Source organism: Gracilinanus agilis, chromosome 1 (genome assembly GCF_016433145.1).
Source record: "Gracilinanus agilis isolate LMUSP501 chromosome 1, AgileGrace, whole genome shotgun sequence".
Lineage (NCBI taxonomy): Eukaryota > Metazoa > Chordata > Mammalia > Didelphimorphia > Didelphidae > Gracilinanus > Gracilinanus agilis.
Genome location: NC_058130.1, coordinates 26,166,918 through 26,187,969, shown reverse-complemented (window position 1 = coordinate 26,187,969; position 21,052 = coordinate 26,166,918). Strand labels below are relative to the sequence as shown.

Sequence of the window (21,052 nt, the reverse complement as noted above, 5' to 3'; positions counted from 1 at the left end):
CTTGAGAACATCAGATCATGCAGTCGGGAAATTTGAGAGAAAGGCTGTATTCGTTAGGTGCCTACTTAATTTGGCTTCATAGGCTTCTGGAGGCAGATTTTGTTCTCTGACCTCATGACTGCCTAACAGTGTTCAACTGCAAAATCAAAGACAATCCCAGGAAGAGTGGAGTGGAATATTGCTATGCAATTTCAACGCTGAAAAATAGATCCTGCTATTCCTTATTTTGCGTGGGACTTGACAAACCCTTTTATTTGGGTTGCCCAGATCTTAAAAATGAGGTGTTTTGATATATATTTTCTTCTTTGCTATAATTTTTAAAAAAGAATTCCAAACTAAAAGTGGTTTCTTTTCCTTTTGTTTGGGGTATGGTTTTGTTTAGACTATTTTTTGCCCTAGACAATTATTTGCATTGTTCCATTTTTAGACATAATTGGAGTTTCCGTAGTAATAGATTTCTAGAATTATAGATAAAAGTGCTATTAAAGATTTATATTACCCTTTGGTGATATTAAGCATCCTTAGAATGTCCACTTGCCCTTGTCTTTATCCTCTCTCTGTTAGTGTTATGATAAAAGTGAAAATTACATCCCCAGTTATTATTTTGCAGGAGGGGCAAAAAATAAAAATAAAAATGGTATTTTTAAAACAAAATCTTGAAAAATGGTCAGGGAATATTTGACAGGACCCCTTGTTATATTTTTCATTTTTAATGTCTGTTTCTAGCTAATAACTGTTAAGACCATCATATGCCAACAGTTGGATGTCTTTGAGAATTGTATTATATGTTCCACCCTGATAATCGGTTGGGATGATTATTTCCCTAATTGGTTTTTTTTAAATTTTGTTTGTTTGTTTGTTTCCAGCAGTCAGGGTTTGGGGATTTTTTTGTTTTTCATTATTATTGGTTTGGGGGAGTTTTTGTTATTATTCTTGGTTTTTATTTTTTGTTTGTTTTCAATTTCATTCTTTGCTTGAACCCAAGTACTTTAGCTGCTAGGGTAGAACTCCTGTCTGCTTTCCGGAGCCTTGTTGCTAGTCTTTATGTTATTCTGGTTTGTTCCTTCTTACCCTGCTAACTTCTAGCTGGACTCAAGGGTAAGTGCTCCCTGTAGCTAGCACAGCTCAGATAATCAGTTGAGATTATCTGACATCTGCAATGTGCTTTTTTTTTTCCTCTCTCTTAAAACTTTCCTCATGTTTAGATCTTGTAGTAAAACTTTTCATGTTATTTTCCTGAATCAGGTTTGAAATGTCAGCTTCCATACTAAACTTAGGATGCATGTGACGTGTGCATAATTGCCTTCTCTCCCTCGCTTTCATATTGGCATCAAGTGATCCTCTTACTAAAGCCAACCATTGACATCTCTTGTTTTTATTTTTTGTTTCTGTCCAGAGATGTAAATATGAATTGAGCATCACAATGAAACTGTAAATGAACCCTTTGTTTCATGGAATCCACCTCAACTTGACTGCTTTAATGCCTGAAAACAGATCATTCTGCACTCTGACAATCTGTTGTGGTTTTTTTTCCTTCCCCATTCCAATTTCTATGGTCAATGCACCCATGGTGTGGTAACCATAGATACATCAGGGAATAAAAAGGTAGGGTAGGAAGCCCCCCCTAAGCAAGACTTCAAGACAGAAATGTTTAGAGAAAATTAATAAAGTCCTAGCATGCCTTGCATGGGTCAGCATTCTAACTTCTTGATTTGATAGTTTTCTGTAATGTTGACACCCAATGGATGATCACTTGGGAAAAGGAAAAGGGAGGGGAACATTGGGTAATCCTAACCAAATGGACAAAATAAGGCTATGATTGAGCCCAAATAACTCAATCCACAAAGCTTTGGATTGTTCCCTCACAATAATCACTTATGTTCCCACCACAGTCACCAAAGCTCTGTAAATACCCCTGATGCTCCTTTGTAGTTAGAATAGGACAATGAAAGCAAGGATTTTGTCAAAGAGGTCTGGTTACTTTTTTCTAAAAAAGATGTCTTAAAGAAAATGAAAACTCAACTCCCTTGAAAGTTTTCCTTCAGTTACTTGTTCAGTTATGAACGAAATATACAGTGTACTAATTCTTTATTCATATTTAAAAAGCTGTCGATCAAACACATGGTGAGTGCATTACTTATTAAGAGGGAGCTGGTCAAGAGAGCTGGCAAATATGCCATTGGAGTATTCTGAATGCCAAATGAGAGGGAGCAGGTCATGTCATTTCTCCTAACCATGTAATGATACTCCTTTCTTTTCTCCTTTTCTTTTCTTTCTGTCTTTCTCCTTAATGTCTTTCTTTTTTCTTTTTTTTTCTTTTGCATAAATGTACCCCTGGTTAGCAGGCAGACTTCTTCACCACTCCAAGCAGATCCCTTATTTGATTTTGATTTTTATTTGGATGTCTGATGAGACATTGAATCAAGCTTTCTTTAGAACATGAACTTAGTGGAAATTCAGGATTTTTGCCACTTTTTGAAGAATAAAAGAAAGGATGGGCAGGTGGATGGATGAATGGATGGATGGATGAATTCTGTTCTGATGGCATTACATGTATTTGCACAAATGCATTGCTAGCTAGTAGTTTTTTTATTTTACTAATTGTCTGCTTTAATTGCTTTCTCTATATCTCATGAAATCATTGCTATGTCTTCTTGTATTGTCAACTTGCAGATGCTACATTGCAGGAATGCAATCTTAAAGTATTAATTCAATATTCACTTAATTTGCATGACCTAAAATGACACTGTAAATCACTTTGCTATTCTTTATAAAAGCATATAGTTTTGGAAAAAAACCTAGACTCCCACAATCAGCTCAAAATATTTCAAAATGCTTTAAGAAGTTCTCAATGTTCTATATTTAATAAAGAAGCATTTCTTTGGAATCTGTTGTTAAATATCAGACATGAACAATGTTTTTCACTGAGCCATTTAATATTTTCCTGATTTGTGTAGTGATTTACAGTATAATGCATTATTAACTACTGTCAAGTGCAGAAAAATATGACTGGTTATATTATAGGGAAAATTCAAACATGGCAGAGTTATGTGTTATTTTAAAACCAGAAATTAATTGAAGTTAGAGTAAATGCAGCAGGGGAAAGTTGAAATCATTTATTGATTGGGTTTTTTTTCAGATCATTGGCAATGTCACTGTATTATGCCTTTTATTTCAAATGACCTCTTAAAATTATAAAATAAAGCTGAAATTTGCATCATGAGTCCCCTGTTGAGACTTGTGTAGGAGTGCATTTTAGCTTTACAGATATCCTTCTGTATCCTTAATTAATAAGTCACCCTTCTGACCCATGCATGTAAACTCTGCTAAATCTAAGAGACCATGAAAATGTTTAGTTTTTCCTCCACGCATGCCATCAATTGTATGATCTTGTACGATGGGCATGGGAAAGTCTATGGTTTGGCTTGGGATCTCTCCCACTGCTGTGTGTAACCAAAAAATTAAAAAAAAAAAACCATACACACAAACATAAAAAACCCTAAGAGTTACCAAAAAAATATCCTCGCCTTTTCACCACCCCATTAAAGACTCTTCTAGGGAGATCCATAAATAACTAGCTGCCATCAATCATTGTCACTTCTTTATTTCATGTCTTCCAATGAGGTTGACTAGTGTCATTGTTCGTTACTGTCCAAACCATATATTCATTCTTGTAATGTCAAACAGATATGACAAGCACACATTTTCCAGATAAGAATGATACAAAGTCACCTTATAATTCGTGGTTTGGGTTCACAAATGTGAATTTGGAATTTTCATTGGCTGTTCGTTTACCTTTGGCTTCATTCTCCAAGACAATTGTTGGATTCTAAATCCCAAGGGTGAATAAGATGACTGGCTATCTCCAGCCTCTAAAAATGAGCCTTCCTCTATGGAGCTGGTCCTCTTTCATTGGATTTCGTCCATAGCATAATAATAATTTATTCACAGCAGCAGAAGTCAATACTTCCTCTTTCATATGAAAAAAATATCCAAAATTTAATCTGCAAACTAAAAAGTGAGATTGAATCTTCTGTAAGGATTCAGTTAGCTGCCGGGATGGCAGCAGAGTATCAATTGCAGGGATTGTTTGGTTGTTTTTAAGTCTATTTTTATCAAGAGAAGAAAAATGCATTTGTAAAAATTGATTATAAACTCTATCTTAAAAATGTGTGTCTAATACAAGATCACATTTATATTTGCTGATGAAACAGGATAACATGGAAAATAGACTATATATATGTTTGGACATATATATATATAAATATATTTCTATAGGGAGGAGAGAAAAAGAACATTGAAAGTGAAATGAACTATAATCTAATTATGGAAATCTGAAATCTAATTATGAAAATGAATACTGGAAGTGACAGGCTGATCGACTCAAGGCCACCTCACTAGAATTTTTAAAGGAGGCAAGTGCCACCTCCTTAAGATGGGGCTCCTGTTTCCTTCTAGCTTTCAAGTCCGATAAGAAATATGTTTCTACGAAATTGGGGGACAAGACTGTGTTCATTCATTTCTTTTTAATGAAAGTGTCCTATCTCTCAGGAAAAAAAAAGAAAAGAAAAAGAAAAGAAAGATTTGTCTGTATTTCCTTTGCCCCCCCCAAAAAATAAGGCCACCTCATACAGAAGCACAAACCCTCTGCCATAAACACCCTTAGGAAGTGTCACCAATTCCTAAAACATTTCAAATTCTAGTGTCAAGTCTAGTTAGCCAGACTACAGAAAATAACATTTCATACCAATTACAGTGGACCCTGATGATTACTTTTATGTTCAGGAGCTCCTTTTATAGTTGTAGGTCTTCACATTAAGCACCCAGGGTTGTTGTGCATGGTTCTTTCAATTATACCAGAGTGATAAAAACTGATTCTCTAGAGAATGAGATCAGTTATCTATCTTCTTGGTTGTGAATCTAAAGCCAGGATTTAGCGACTGCCAAAACTGGAATGGAGAAGGTAGACAGGTGTTTGGTATAATACAGTCAGCTCTTGGTATTTTTTTTTTAATATCAGTGGACGAGAGCAATGATACCCTTCTGCCCAGATGGCAGACAATCCGAAAGACATGGGGCTTTCCTGTTGCTGATTTACCTCTGAGTTATATTTTCTTCTGGTTGATGTTAAAATCAATTTGCATCTTCTGAGCACATACCAACTCTTGGCAGAAAGGAGTGGCCCCAAAGCCCAAGCGATTAACAACTAGATAATCAGGAACCAAATGGATCATGATTTGCTTGGTATGCTATTTGGAGTGTTCACACCTGCCAAAAGTCAACATTAGAGATTTCTTTATAAAAATTAATTATGCAAGGGGGGAGTAGGATAATAGTTTTCAAAGTAGAATTCAATGTAAAAAAATTCAACCTATCCCCCTCCATTTTATAAATGGGAAAATTGAGACTCAGGGAGGTGATAGGGTGAGTCATCTAAGTTAGTGACTTGCTCAAGGTCACAGTTAGTCATAGAGCTGAGATCTGAATTTGGGTCGACTGCTTCCAGAACCATTCCTTTAGCTAGCACACCCACACTGCCTTCAGGAAAAACTTAAGTAGAACACCTCGTAGAAAAAAAAGAGAGAACAATATAGGAAACACGATATTGTGTTGCTGGGGAGTCACACACAAGTTATTTGAAACTGAACTTGGAACAGCTGGACGGTGGCAGTATTTTATCTAAAAATACATAACATATGTAATGCATATGGGTCTTAGAATTGTATAGAGACACATGCAGGCAGTCTGAATGGTATCCAAAGACACCTGCACCTTGAATGCTGTTTCCTTCTCTAAGAACTTCTAAGAACACATGTTCCCATTTTGGGATTTGCATCCAAGACACCATCTGAATCTCCATGTGTGTAGCTCTTAATAACGCCAGCAAGAAATCTGCCTAAATAGAGGTGTCAGGGTAAGTTAGTCAGCTTGTAAGTACCTACCAATTGTTGGTACGTTGCCCAACTAGGCACACTGGGAACATGTAAAAGCAATGGGAGATATAAACTTACCCTGCCCTCGGGACGTTTCCCATCTAGCTGGAGAGATAAAGTCTATCAACAAGAAATGGCAGGAGAACATTTATATTGTAACAGACCAGCCCTATAGCAGTACAAGTTGTATGTATAAGTGTTAAAAGAAACAGCAAAAGAAGAAAGCTAGTAACTCAGCTGGGCCTCTCTGAGGTTGTTAGATTGAAGTTATGTGCTAAAGGAGGCAGGCATGGTTTGATGGTTAGGAACAGAAAGGCTCGCCTCAGATAATATAAGTAACAAGACCCAAGGTACGGAAATAAGCGTTAGCAAGATGGTAGTAGGAAATTACAGGTAGCAAGGAGTCAAATTTCTTAATTGCGATAAGTTATGCAAAATTATCTACTCATAATAATAAAATAATACTAACAATCACAAACATTTATATAGCAATTTAGGTTTGCAAAATGCTTTACAAATGTTGACTTCTTTTAACCTCAAAAAAACCTTGTGGGACAGATACTTTTATGATGCCTACTTCATAGGTAGAGAAATTGAGATTGGAAGAGGTTAGATGATTTGCCCACAGTCACATAACAGGCCTTTCTAGTCAACAAAAATCTATTCAGCACCTACCACGTGTCCAGTAAACTGTCCACAGATAGCGATTATGTGTCTGAATTAGGATTTGAACTCAGGCCTTCCTGATTCCAATTTCAGCATTCTACTTATAGCCTTACCTAGTTGCCTTTGAGGATGATGATTCAAGTTTTATCATTCTCATTTTTCTAGATAAGGAAACTAGATTAGGAAAACTCAATGACTTACCCAGGAATACACAGTAAGCATTAAACCTGGATTTAAACTTGTGTTTCCTGACTCTTAAGTACAGGGCTCTTTCTATTCATGTAAAATAAGTAGTTCTTTCATGGGATGTCCTTAAACTATTGAAACCTTTGACATAGGGATCCTAATTCTGAGCATATCAAAATTTTATTTATTCAAATTTCAAGTGTCTAATTACATCCCTTTCCTGTGCCTGGTTCACTTTACAAAGAGAAGTTACTTGATAAATACTTAGAATTCTAGGATCATCACTGATCTGGAAGACATCTTAGTGAACACCTCTCCCCAACGTCATGAGTTTGTAATTGGAGAGCTAGAAAGGATCCTTGGGGTCATCTAGTCTAATCCTTTCCCTTTGAAATGAATCCCAAGACAAGTCACTAAAAACTTGGCCAAGGTTCCATAGCTCAGCAAAGACACCAGATTACTCCTTACTTCCAAATTCCAAGTTCAATGGTCTTTCCAATTGTTGGTGGATTGACCAAAAAATAAATGATTCCTATGGTTAAGAGCAGAAAAGAAGAGTCTTTGTCTCAGCAATTTTACTCTTTGAGAGAGAAAGCATTTTAAAGAATACTTATTTCAGGAGACCATAGTTCTAGAATTGGGCATTAGGTTCAAGTCTCTTGTTTTACAAATGAGACAAATGAGACGTGGAAAGGCAGCTTAGCCAAAGAATCACATCATCAGTATCAGCACTGAATCCAGATCCTCTGATTCCAAAGTCAATGATTTTTCCACCAAGAGGCATTGTCTTGCAGACTCGCAGTTCATGAAAAACTAACATTTATTTATATAGATCATTGTGTTCAGTTTTAAGAGCAAAACCCATCAGGGAAGTGAAAATGGCACAACAAGGAAATAAGTCAAGCAGCAAGATTTACAAAGGACTTAATATAAGGTTATGGGATCTTAGTACTAGTGAAAGAAGGGACTCCAGGGGCCACCCAGTTCAACTCTTTCATTTTATAGATGAAGAAACAAATAGAGAACAAGATACACAGAACATATGGACTATTTTTAACAGCTCCAAAGGGGCCCCCTTCCCCAAGTTTGATACCCAGTATGCCCCAAATCTTAAAGCAAAAAGTGATAAAATATAGAAGCCAAACTGGCAAATGAAGGCCTCTAGCCAATTTGTCATTTCTCAGTCTCTGAGAATGTTTGAGTGCTTAACCTGCCTCTAACAAAATAAAATGTCTGGTCTAGCTGTTAAAAAATAGAAAAGGAAGAACGAAATATTCCTGGCACTAGGGGATAAAAAGGGATTCGAAAATAGCATGAACACAACCTTTAGATATTCATATTAATCAAATTGATCTTAGCCTAAAGGGACAGAAACGAGAGGTCATCATCTGCCAAGAAAGATAGAGACCTTCCAGGACAAGTGTAGATGATGTTCTATCATGAGAGACCCAAGGTTGTAGGAGACTTAGGATACAGTGCCTCAGGCCAGAGAAGTCAGAATGTGTCATTGAGGTGAGATCCTGATTTCTTACACTGGGAAAAATATATCTCTTAAACACACACACACACACACACACACACACACACACACACACACACACACACACACACACACCTTTACCATTTGCTCTAATAAGATAAGCCAGTCTGCTGACATCAACTCTAGAGGGCACTGCTCTGCCATACTCTTTCTTTGCCAGACATAATGGGTCAACTGGCAAGCAATTCAAAGGCAAATTGAATCCTGCAGGAGGAAGAAAATGGGAGAGAAAATCTACTCCAAATCGTAGACCACCTCCCCAAACATCACGATAAGGTATTTTCACAGCCAAGAGGATTTTTAGATTCTCAAATCAAGAGTGACTTGGGTGGGGATTAGGGGAAAGAGAAGCAGAGAATACCTCTTCCAAAATATCATTTCAAAAACATACATTATCTGATCATTCTGGCAAGTCTGTTCATCTTTAAAGAGACACATCTTCAAGATGCCTTCTGGAAACCTTTGCTCGAGCATATCTCAGACGTAAACAATGCATCTTGTTCAGAAACTGAGCACTTGGTGCCATGATCAGAAGACTTTAAAAAATTGGAGGAGAGTGCATTGATCTATGAGCTCCGATGAAGTTCTATTTGAACGCATACTTTCCATGTTTCCATGATGAGAAGAATTAAAAATAGTGTGAGGAAAGATGTCATTTGCAAACCTTCCTGCCTCTAGCTCAAGATTTCAATAGCAGGGAGGGGGATTTTTTTTTTTTTCCCAGAGAAGTCAATGTCTCCAGTAGAGTAGACTTGCAAAATGGTTCCCCCAATCACCTTCTCAGAGTTGATTGTTGACTTTTCCTGTGCCCTGTCAACTTCAGTCATCATTGACATGCCCTTATATTCTACCAAAATGTTGCAAGAGGGGGATAAAAAGCTTATTCTGCCTATTAAAAGGATTTATTGGAAATCTCCGTTTTAAGAGAGTGAAGAAGGAACAGACAAGGGAGTGAGTTTTATCCTTCAAACAGCCGCCTCCCATCCCACACCCATGAATTTCATGGGAACTCACCTTGACTTAATTCCTCTTTTTTTCACTGTCAAAGTTAGTACCTTACAGTTATACATATATATATAATGTATATATATATATATATATGTCAAGATGAATTAGCCTTTATAACCCTGAAAGAAAGTCATTAATACACTGAGCTTAATACACACACACACACACACACACACACACACACACACACACACACACACACAAAATGGTATCTCATAATCCTTGGCTGATTAAATTTCTGTCTCTAAGTTCAATTCACAACATAAACTTTCTCTCCAACTAGTATTCTCAGATGTACAAAATTGCATCCCTATTTCATTTATTCTTTGTGCTTAACTAAAAATCCTTATGATTTGGGGTGTTTGGTGGGGGTGGGGGAGGGAAAGACCTTTCTTAAAACCAATTGGCATTAGATGTGGAAGGAGCGCCCACTCTGGGCATTGGCTGAAAATCATCGAAACCCTTTTTCCAGACCACCTAGTAAATATATAGAGAAAAGCTCTGGCTATCCCTTCAGTAGAATGGCAGAATCTATTTGAATTCACCATCAATAATTAAATAGGCTTCGTTAAGATAAGTTTGGGTCACCGATAGTACTCTCTAAGCAGGAGACTAAGTTGATAGTTATGCATTCTGTTCTTCAGTAGAAAGTTAATGCACTGTCATTGTGATCACCAGATAAGCTGCTGATGCCAATATCTTTTTTGCTGAAATGCAATAAGCTAATTAATAAGTGATGCAAGTTGACAATGGGAGGTCAAAAGTATATTTTGGTATGGGAGAGATAGGAAGGGTGGGGCAGGGGAGGGACATTATAATGGAAAGAAAATGGTTAGAGTTCAAAATGCATTGTGAATTCCTGTATATTGGAAATGTCAAAGAAAATGTGTGTTTCTCTGAATTGTGTCTCTCTCTACATGTATAAATGAACAGATGCAGATAGAGCTCAAAAACATGGCATGGATGAATTTATCTCTTCCAATCCCTGTAACTTTGACCACGCTTCCCTCTTTGAGATGGTGCAGCGCCTAACTTTGGACCACAGACTAAATGATTCCTATTCTTGCCTGGCAAGTATATTCTTTGGTCTACAGTGGTTTAAACATGAGTGTCCTGAAAGAGAACTTTTTTTTTTTGGTTACCACCCAACCTTTTCTAGGAAACCCAGTGAAAGTAGAGGAGTTGCTGTAGACATCACTATGCTCTGGGGACCAAGAGCTAAGTTCTAATTTTCTGTCCTTTCTGAAGTGCAGAGCAACGTATACACTTACAATCTGTTAATAAGATGTGGCTGCTGAAATATTTTGCCTAAATGTGATGACCAAGGTGATCAAGAAGTGACCCCCTACTCTTTCTTCAGGAGTATTTTCAAAAGATAAATCAATCTTTGATCCACCTAACTAAAATTATACTTCTTTAAAAAAAAATGAAAGAAAAATAAAATTCTGCAGAGACAGGCTATTGACAGGAACTAACTCAATTCCCTATCCTCTTTTCCTCTTTTTATAGGATAGACAGTAGGACTCTTAAAAAGATAAAGTTTCTCACTGGTTTGTGATTAATTTAATAATACTACATTAAAGTCTTTTTTCAACCCTTACCTTCTGTCTCTGAATCAGTACTAACAGTTCAAGGCAGAAGAGTGGTAAAAGCCAGGCAACTGGCATTAAGTGACTCACCAAGGTCACACAGCTAGGAAGTATCTGAGATCAGAAATAAACACAGGACTTCCTGTCTCCAGACCTGGCTCTCTATCCAATGAGCAACCTAGCTGCCCCTACATTAAAGTCTTCAAGGTTAATTCCCCCCAAAAAAGTCACAGTGTCACCTGATAAGATAGTACATTCCTCCAAATTATGGATTCCATTATGGTAAAAAATTTAAGAAAATATCGTTAGTACATAAGGCCTCAGGTAAATTGAATAACTTTGTTGATGATATCTAGAGGACATCTCAGCTTTTCTCCACAAACCTAAACATTTGAAGTGCTATCTGTCCAGTGGCAGGATCGAAATTTACAAAGTCGTTTTGCTAGAAATGAGGTAGCCATTATGTCCTGAGTCTTTTTGGAAGATGTAATTAGCATCCTGAGTCCCTCTTTTCCCCATGCATTATGATTGACTTAATAAGCTTTGACAAGGCAATGTCTATGTGTTTCTTACAAAACTTTACCACTTTTTCTAGAAGGTAGACATTACATTTTATAGACAGGGAGAATGTCAGGGAGAGGAAACCACAGTGTACAAATATTTCTTGCCTCTAACTTCACTTCCAAAAGTATCTTACAGAAAAGAAAAAAAAACTTGCATGATTTTAAATCACTGCTTCTTCTAACAGACTCTAAATCCTCCAGAGGCAGGTCTGACTTGTTTTTGAAATCCCTTTTATTTAAGTCTCAAAAACAAAAATGTTAAGTCAATGGGAAAAATAGTTTAGGCATTGAGAGAAAAGAGAAGGCTTGATACATCGCAATAAGCTTGGACACTTCATATAAAGGAGCCACTGGTTATTTTATGTTTAAAATAATTTTTACCAAAAGATAACTCTTCCAGCATAAAAGGGATTTTAAGGAAGTTTATTTTGTATATCAAAGCAATTTGACCCAGATTTATTTAACAAGATTATATGATGATGATATATATGTGTGTATATATATAATTATAAATCACACTTGTACAACTTACAGCTGAGTTAATTTATGTCCTTCCATAGCTAACTTCTATCTTCTGAAAACTGATTTTCCCCCATATTTCTTTTCTAAACAGCTGAACTCATGCAAACAAAAATGTATCTTGACCTGTTATCTTGTTTGTTCATTTTCTTTTGTCCTGAAATTTCTTATTAAAAGAGGTTGTCACAGCATCTATAAAAATAAAAGTTGATCTGGAAAGGAAATGTGAAATCCCAGGTCCTTTTCTCTATTTGTATTTCTTTCTAAAAAGTGACAACACAAAACAGAGAATATACAATGAAAAAGCACATCTCCCCACCTGAGTACCTGGGTCTATGAATTTTCAAGAACAAAGTTTCAGGCAGTCGTAAAAATGAAAAGAATCTCATCTCCCTTCCTCTATATATTCCTTTCCTCATTATTATAATCTTTTCTTCCGTTGGTTTTGGAGTCCGACCAGCAGGGCTCCATAAATTTTTCTGTGTCTTCGACTGAGATCCTAATTGATATTTCTTCAACTCTTTTCAAAGCAGTTATTTTGGCATCTACAAAAGACTTGGTGTCATCTGAGTCGTAGAAAATATATTTTAATCTTTCACAGCAGTGTTGTTTCTAAGATTTAGCATTTGGGGTAGCAGATGGGGTGGCAAGGAAGTTGTCTATAGGGGCAGTGCTTTGCCTCAACCACTCTCCCGCCCGTTGCAATAACTTATAATTTCAAAAAGGAAAGATGCTCTCGTTTGATACCTCGGAGAGCTCCATTTCACCATTTGACTAGTACCCGGGTCCCTAATAAGAACTAATAGCACTGTACATCAGGGTTGTCTATTCAGCTCCAGTTTCCCTCCGTGTAGTTGAATTTTCTCTCCTAGGTAGCTGAGTTTTCTCCTCTGGACAGTGTCCCTTTTTTCAGTAACAAAGCAAGGGAATATTCCAAAGATGACCGCAAGAAGAAGCTAGAGTTAAAAACAAAACAAGCAACAACAACAACAACAAAATTTCCTTCATGCTGTTCACATAATCATCTAAAATAATTTAAATCAATTAACAAACTATTTTCTGGTTCAAAAAAGGGGAGCCTGTCACCCACTCATTTGCTACAGTAGAGTTAGAGATTGGGTATGTTTCTCTTCTCTATGTAGAGTTTGGATTGGTCAGGAGCCAAATGAGAACCTGATAATTGCCAATAATTAAAAATTTAAAAATACACAAACCGAGGCAAAAGCAGCTCTTCTAGAATCGATTAAAAAGTATATTGAAGAAATAGCAATAAAAATCCGTTATGCAACATTATTTGCATATTTACAGCATTACCTTCATTTTAAAATAAAAGGACTTCCTTCTAAAGTGTGTTTTAATAGTGATTGGCATGTAAGTAGACTATAGCTCACATTTCCTAGCACTTGAAAATATATTTGCTTTTAACATTAGCCTAAGCATCTTTCTTCCCTACAGTGATATTACATTAAGCAAAAGAGACAATTTTATTAGGGTCTAGATTAAAGAAAAGATCACTTCTACTCTAAATCTCCCAGTGTATAATTAAGACCTAGAACAGGAGACTAGTACACTACATCATTCCCCCACATCCCGGTTCCCTTTGCTATCCCTCTCCCCCACACCAACACCACCCAGTTCAAATCTCTCTCAAGAAAACAACTATATTTAAAAGAAAGTCTCTCCTTTATTCCTTAAACAGGGCTGGTTCAGTCCTGGCCAGGTATTTGTACTAGATGAGTACTGTGCACGCAATGGAGTCAGAGGCTGTCACAGACATCTCTGCTACCTCAGTGATCTCCTTGAACGAGCTGAAAATGGAGCCATGATCGACCCCACACTGCTTCACTACAGCTTTGCCTTCTGTGCATCCCACGTCCATGGGAACAGGTAAGAAGATGCTTGTGTGGGCTCTGGGTCAGTGGTCCACAGTGATAGCCTGTAATCATCCCTCAGCCCCTGAAAATGTCCCAGAATCATATGCTTGATTGGAATCATTTGACCACATTATATATGGTTGATGGAACAAACAATCAGCTCTTAGGTATTCACATTGATGCTCTGGTGAAGCCATTGCCTGGATGAACCAAAATAAGTCAATAGAAAAAGCATCCACATTTGAATTTAGAATCTGAGGAGTTTTTTTCAGCTGCATTAATTCATTTTTTTACTTTGATTTTGCAAAAGTTCATATGAAGGTGAGCCTATAATTCCTCAGGGCTCCCCTAACTGATGATAGCAAAGGGAGTTGAGGACTGATTAATCTACGTGTGGACAGACAAATGTCTGCATTTCTCATCCGTCAGAGCCCTGCTTATCATTTTCCTCTTTGGTGTCGCCTGCTCAATATCTAGTGCCCTCCACATATGACAACATAACTCATTTCAGTAGCAGCTGTACGATCCACTCTAGGCTATATCCCATCATCGGTAGGATATATGAACTTGTGCACCATGCAATTCTGACATTTGGCACTGAAGGACAACATTGAATGTTTATTGGAATAGTTACCCTCATAAAAAAGTTGTCCCTTCCCATTGTTGCAATGTTCCAGTCTTTTGTTTAGGTAAGAGAAAGTCACACTGGCCCTGGTCTCCAGAGGGCATCTATGAAAAGTTTCACTTGATTTTTTTTTACAAATATATGCACTCCAATGACTATCTGTTACAGCCTCTTGGACTGAAATCTTTTTTTTTTAAAGAAGTTGCATTATATACTCTGGGTTGTCACACTGTATTCTACATATGTTACTGAATAAGAAAGTGTTATAAAATAATGAAGTGTTTTTGTAAACTCCCTGGTAAACATCATCATGAATTATGATACACATTGTCTGGATTTCATATTGTAACACTGCCACTTGATTCACAGTTAGGTTTATACATCTTGTCATGGAAACAGTTTGGGATCTCTTATTTTCTTTTCAGTTCTGATTTTTCCTTATGCAAGTTTACATCTTTTTTCTTATTATTTTCATTTGAATGTATTTGTTTGCATTTTTGTTTTCATGCTTTCTTTTTGTTCTTTCTCCTTTTACATATGTTTCTTGTTTTGTTTTGTTTTTTTCCCTTCTTCTGTGCCTGGCCACATGCTGCATGCCATCCCTTAAACCACCCCTTCCTCAAAGTCAACAAATGCATGGGTTACTTAGTGGGTTGCTTCCAAGTACAGACAATGAGGGGTGCAAAAGTCCCTCCCCTCCAGAATCGGATGCCAAGAGGGATTCCAAAAAGGAGTCTAAAAAAAGAAAAGATCCTAAACCCCAGTTGAGTCCTGACCCCAAAAGGTAAGGAGGAGCTGGGTGGTGACTTGTGCCTTGAAGTATGTGGGCTATTCTTCCAATGCTTTCTGTTGCTGATGTTGCAATTTCTTTGAAATTCTTTTTTTAAGCTATTTGAAGATGTGCTGTTATTTCAATCCTAGCAAAGAACAATAGCAATTATACAGGATGGCAAAGGATGGGAATTAGAATTTGGAAGTACTATTTTAGAATTGTTTATATTTAAAAAACTAATCAAACAATATGGACACAGAAATATGAGTCATGTATTTTCTTTTCAGGGACGTCAAGTTACCTGATGCTTTCAATGTTATTGACAATGAGTGATTCATCTTTGATTGTTCTGAAACCAGGGGCAAAACACACACACACACACACACACACACACACACACACAAAGAAAATGGTCTTTCTTCAGAAAGACACATATACTTATGGCACCCATGTAAATATTGAGCATATACATTCTCATTTCCATCCTATTCCTGAGGCATTTGAAGGGGACACAAAGGAGGAAATCCACATTTTATTTTTGTTTTTAAAAAACTTGTAATAAAAAACAAAAAAATGAATATTTAATAAGATTCTGACTTCCTTAGTTGTAAAATGAGGCAGGTAGGAGTAGGATGGAGGTACAGAATAAGGCAATCTCTAAAGTTACTTTTAGATCTAAAATCTAAGGAGACTATCATACTTCTGTGAGTTTCAAGGATGCTCTGTCCTGAATGAATTCACTGACCTCTGTTTATTGAGAATTTTTCCCATCACAACTATGTTTACAGATTGTGATGACATCACCTCCCAAAAGTATAACTAAATGGACTTTTTGATCATTATGAAGGAATGTTCTGGCCCTGAAACAAAAAGAATTTGTGACCAATAGCAAAAATATATGACACAGAAGCTACTTAGCATTAAAAGGTTTCTGAACACACATTTACCCATTTTCATACTCAGGAAAAGCTTGCTTTTTATTTTTAGTTTGATTCTATTAATTTGGTTTTCATATTAGTACTAGACGTTACACAATCTATTCTAGGGAAGAAAAACCCCAAAATCCAGGGACCCAGCTTCCTCCAGAATAAGGTTGGCTGTCAGTCAACAAGAAATGAAGGTCAAATCAAAACATAATTCTGTGTGGCTATCCATCTCCTGTACCCACAATAGACAGTGATGGAGCTGAGGTGGATTGTCTGTTTATATTTTGCTTGTGTAAGGTCAGACAGTGAGACAACAGTAGCTCGGAGTCAGTAAGAAAGTGCAGAGAGAATGTGATTCAGATGTTTCAGAACCCTGAAGGTTAGGACTGACAGAATGACAAGCCATCAGAGTGGCAGCTAACTAGCTGCTATCCAGGGTCCTGCTTCTTGTATATACAGCCTGGGCAGATGAGCAGTGTTGGAGACAGTATGGGAATAAAACAGCTGCTGTTAAAAATACACCTCTAACTTTGATCTGCCTTATTGACAATATTCCATGTAAAATTATTTTAAAAATTAAGCAACTTTGAGTCGTTTTTGGGGATACCTGTATGTTGCCAAGTGTTTGTAAATACACCAAATTTTCTTTCAAAAGGCAGAGAGAAGGTTGGGAGCCCAGTATGGCCCTTCTGAAACAAGTTGTAACCTGACATTGACATCAGAATAATCCTCGTAGATTATACACTCTCTACATTAGAAAACCCTAATTTATCATTGTATACTCCATTCTGCTCACAGATTGAACAATACTGAAACTTGATAGATTGACTATGGATCATACATATTAATCATTAAAATTCTACAGGGTAAATAATTATGATTTAATGAAGCCCACAATCTGCTTGGGTTCTGAAGATGTGGACATGCCCAATACAGTATATTCAGCAAGTGTTTTCTTAAGCACCTATTAAATGCTAAGTACTTGGGGGACAAGAGTAAAAATAGTCTTTACCATCAAGAACATGACATTCCTTGGGAGGAAAATAAGGAACAACTTGTCAACAGATAAGTATAGCAGGATAATTTCAAGGGGAGAAAAAGAATTCTTACAAGCAGTATCAAGAAAGAAGGTAGTCCATGAGTTAAGTATGAAAAGAAGCAAGAGGTTCTGAGAGGTTAAGAAAAGGAGAAAGTCCATTCTAGACTTGACTGACACCCTATGCGAAAGCACATAGAAAAACTATACGAGGAGTTCTGCAAACAGCAAGGATATAATTTTCACTGGAATGAAGAGCAAATGGAGTAATAAGCCTGGAAAGGCAAGCTGGGGTCAGATTGTGAAGAGTTTAAAATGACAAGTTGAAACTTGTGGTTTATACTAGAGACAATAGAGAGCCATTTGCAGGGGAGAGGCATGGCAAGTATGTTCTGTAGATTGATTGTTTTGGAAGCTGTGGAAGACGAATTGGAAAAAAGAAAAAGACTGAAAGTTAGGAATTCAAGTAGTACTCTAGTGCAACCATCTAGGTAAGCCTGAGCTACACCAGAGTATAAATAGATTACCCAATGGGAAATTTTTGTATATGAATATTTGATAGAACTATGCAGGCAGTAAGGAAGCCATTTCACTAGCCAATTTCAGTAGTGCTAATCCAGATAGATTTGTTATTTTAGACATTTTGTTATGGAAATTTAATAAATCAACCTTAAACTGAATTTATGAAGGTCAATTACAAATTTACCATTATATCTCTCCATACCAAGTCATAAGCTCACCTTCTTCCTGTTGTTGAAGGATACCCTAGAATTGTCAACTTGTACTTCATTTGGTAGAAACCTAAATTGAGAAGGTGGATGATAGAAAGGTCCTCCAAAGAACCTGGGTTTTTAACATTGGCTTTGCCACTTGCTATCTGGGACCTGGGAAAGTCACTTCTGGAATGAGGGAAATTAGCTTTAGTGAGTCCCTAATGAGTTTTCTATTTTATAGACTAATATTTTATGATCCTATAATTCCTATAACTAGACCTTCCACAGTTAGAACCAATTCACATTCAGTTATCAGGAAGGGGGGAAAGGGTCCTACAGATTAAAATACTCTCACCTTACAATGAAAAGTTGTTCAAGAGGAAAAAATTCTAAACAAACATCATTGAAGAGTTATGTCTGAATAAGATAAAAACATCTGGATAAAAGTAGACAAATTATCCAGATGTTTAGTCTGTTATTTCAGGTCTCGAGAGGTTTTGGAAGATAAGGTTAGGGTTAACCTCCTGTAGACCAAAAAACCCAATGACTGGCTGAATTCTCTGTTTTTTGAAATTGGATTTATATGTGCATATGTGTGCCATGGCAACACACCCAGTGCCTCAGGGCAAAGTTGAAGTCACCATTGGTTGTTCAGTCTGTACTGAAGATGTTAATTGAATGAGTTCCTTAGAATCAAATCCATTTTGATTCTAACTTTGTTCAAAGGAGGAGAAGGATGGACATGTATATAGCTTGTTGCTTTTTGGCATTAGTTAAAAACAAGATTGCAACTCATTAGATTCCATAACTTTTAAACCAGCTCCCAAGGTTGCATCCTTTAATTTTCAACATTTTGTGTAAGTATGTGTGTATATGTGTGTGTGTGTGTGTGCGTGTGTTTTTCTAGTATTCTTTCTAGATGACATTTAAATTAGCGTCACTTTGGTCACTCTCCCACAGAGACAAGGTAATCAAACAGCTTTGATGAGCGTTTATTGCGTCAATGTTCTTTGGATCCAAATTATTATTGGGATTGAAAATTTTTTCTCATTTACATTATTATTTAACATTTCATGAATGCCAGCACTGTGACACGCATATGGGCTGTGTGGAATAGCAGTACATTGTATCGGCAATTAACAGATCCATAATGCCAGCTGCCCTGATCCAACTTGAGTTCCAGATATTAATGAGTCTATAAGCATATGGGGGAGGGCCAGGATCCTAAAAATTCTTGAAAAGATGTACTAGGTTATCAAGTCTCTGGGAGGTAAGTATGGGGGTAAGATGCTGCCCTTGGAATGAAATTGAGTTGTTCTTATGTAAAAGAATTTAAGTAATGCAGTATGCTTCCAGTGTAGCCACTTGAAAGGAGAGCTTTCAGAGATGATGTTAACAAAGGATGGAAAGATAGAAGATGATAAAGGCTATATAAATTGCCCACCACTGGGACCACCCCAAACTTTAGCTAAAATGTGTCTTTCCTATACCAGAGTGACCCAAGTCTGAGTTCACCAGAATAGCAGACCATATCTCACAGCCTCCTCAGATCCATGCCAACCATTAACAAGTTCTAGAGTATTAATGCCCTACGCATTGGAGGCTCCTAAGAATGTGGAGCTGAATAGTTTTGAAAACAATACAGACTTCCTATACACATAACTTTTTAACAAGTGGCAAGATTCATTTTCAACTTTGCTTATCAAATCAGTATTCATTCAATTGACTGCGAGTGAGCAAGGGTCCAAAGAAGTATTCCCAAGTTTAACATTGTGGAGATTAAAATTAATATGCAAAATACTAAATATTATATTATAAATATTTTATTAATAGTAAACTAACAAAAGAGTCTAAAAGGTTACTAACCAGCTTGCTTCCCAGGAACCAAAAAGAGAAAGAGGGAGGAGTCACAGCCGAATATAAAACAATAATGTGACCACGCAAACGTGGAGGCATAGGAGAGATTAAATGGAATTTTGGGAAAACTAAGGGGCTTATGGGGGATGAAGTTCAAGGTTCAAATCTCCATTTATACAACATGGAGGTGGAACTTTGTTTTAAGACTTCATTAAATGAATGATTCACTCGCAATAACTTCCCTCCACAACAAGGGTAACCTTTCTGGAGCATAAGGGTGGTTGGGAGAGCCTTATACTTCCCATGGAGAATAGAAAGTATCCATCGAGCTAAGATCTACCTCATTGGAATCAGTTTTCCCAGATGATAGATACTCCAAGACTGCAGGACGCCAATATGTACATATTCAGGATTTCATATTGTGTATAGACAGAATGCAATATGGTTGGAGATGGGATGTATATGTACCACAGTTCAGCTTCTATGTCCAAATGAACATTTTTCTTAGATAGGGTCGCAGAACTCCTAAAATTTGGTATTACCATAGAGCAGGGGCTCCCAACACGGGTCACATATACTCCTAGAAGTTAACTGATGCTGACAAAGGACATGGCAATATCCTGTTGGGATTAATTAATTAATTAATTGGTTTCACCTCTTAGGTACATATGCATAGTGGGGAAAAAACAGAATTTGTGTCTTTTCATATTGAATAGGCAGTATGTCAATGTTTTTCCTATTCGTACATACAAAGACTCTAGAATTTCTTTGCTTACATATTGGATGTGAGCATGGAAAAGTCTATAAAATCCAAAGAGACTAAATTATGTTGGGATCCCCTTCCCTATCGTGCAGGCTCTCTGAGGGCAAGAAATATGCCATTTGGGGTTTTGTATTGTCACTGCCTCACACAGTGCCCAGCATATATAGGACAAGGTACCTGGTAAGTGATCAGTGGCCCTCGACTTGGAGATGCCTGACTAGAAAATCTGCTTGAGATTTTGTTATCTCCCAAGGCACCCCAGATCATTTATGAACAATGTCGAATGGTAGGAAGTGTTTCCTGACATTTACCTAAATTTGTCTCATTGTAGCCTTTCCTTTTTGCTTCTGTTTCTGTCCTCTGGGACTATCCAGAACAAGACTCAGTTTCCTCATTTATAAATTGAGAATGATAATAAAACTGATGTCACAGAGTTGTTTGAAGGATCAAATGAGTTTATATATGTGTGTGTATGTATTTAT

At 36.9% G+C, this 21,052-nt stretch overlaps 1 protein-coding gene across 1 annotated transcript in view; it reads left to right on the top strand.

Moving 5' to 3' along the window:
• Nucleotides 1-21,052, top strand: part of CADPS (calcium dependent secretion activator) — a 477,787-nt gene that overhangs the window by 289,601 nt on the left and 167,134 nt on the right. Inside the window, exons 13-14 of the mRNA XM_044675693.1 lie at nucleotides 10,267-10,403; nucleotides 13,704-13,891. Coding sequence (XP_044531628.1) covers nucleotides 10,267-10,403; nucleotides 13,704-13,891 — 325 coding nt within the window. The remainder of the gene's footprint in view (nucleotides 1-10,266; nucleotides 10,404-13,703; nucleotides 13,892-21,052) is intronic.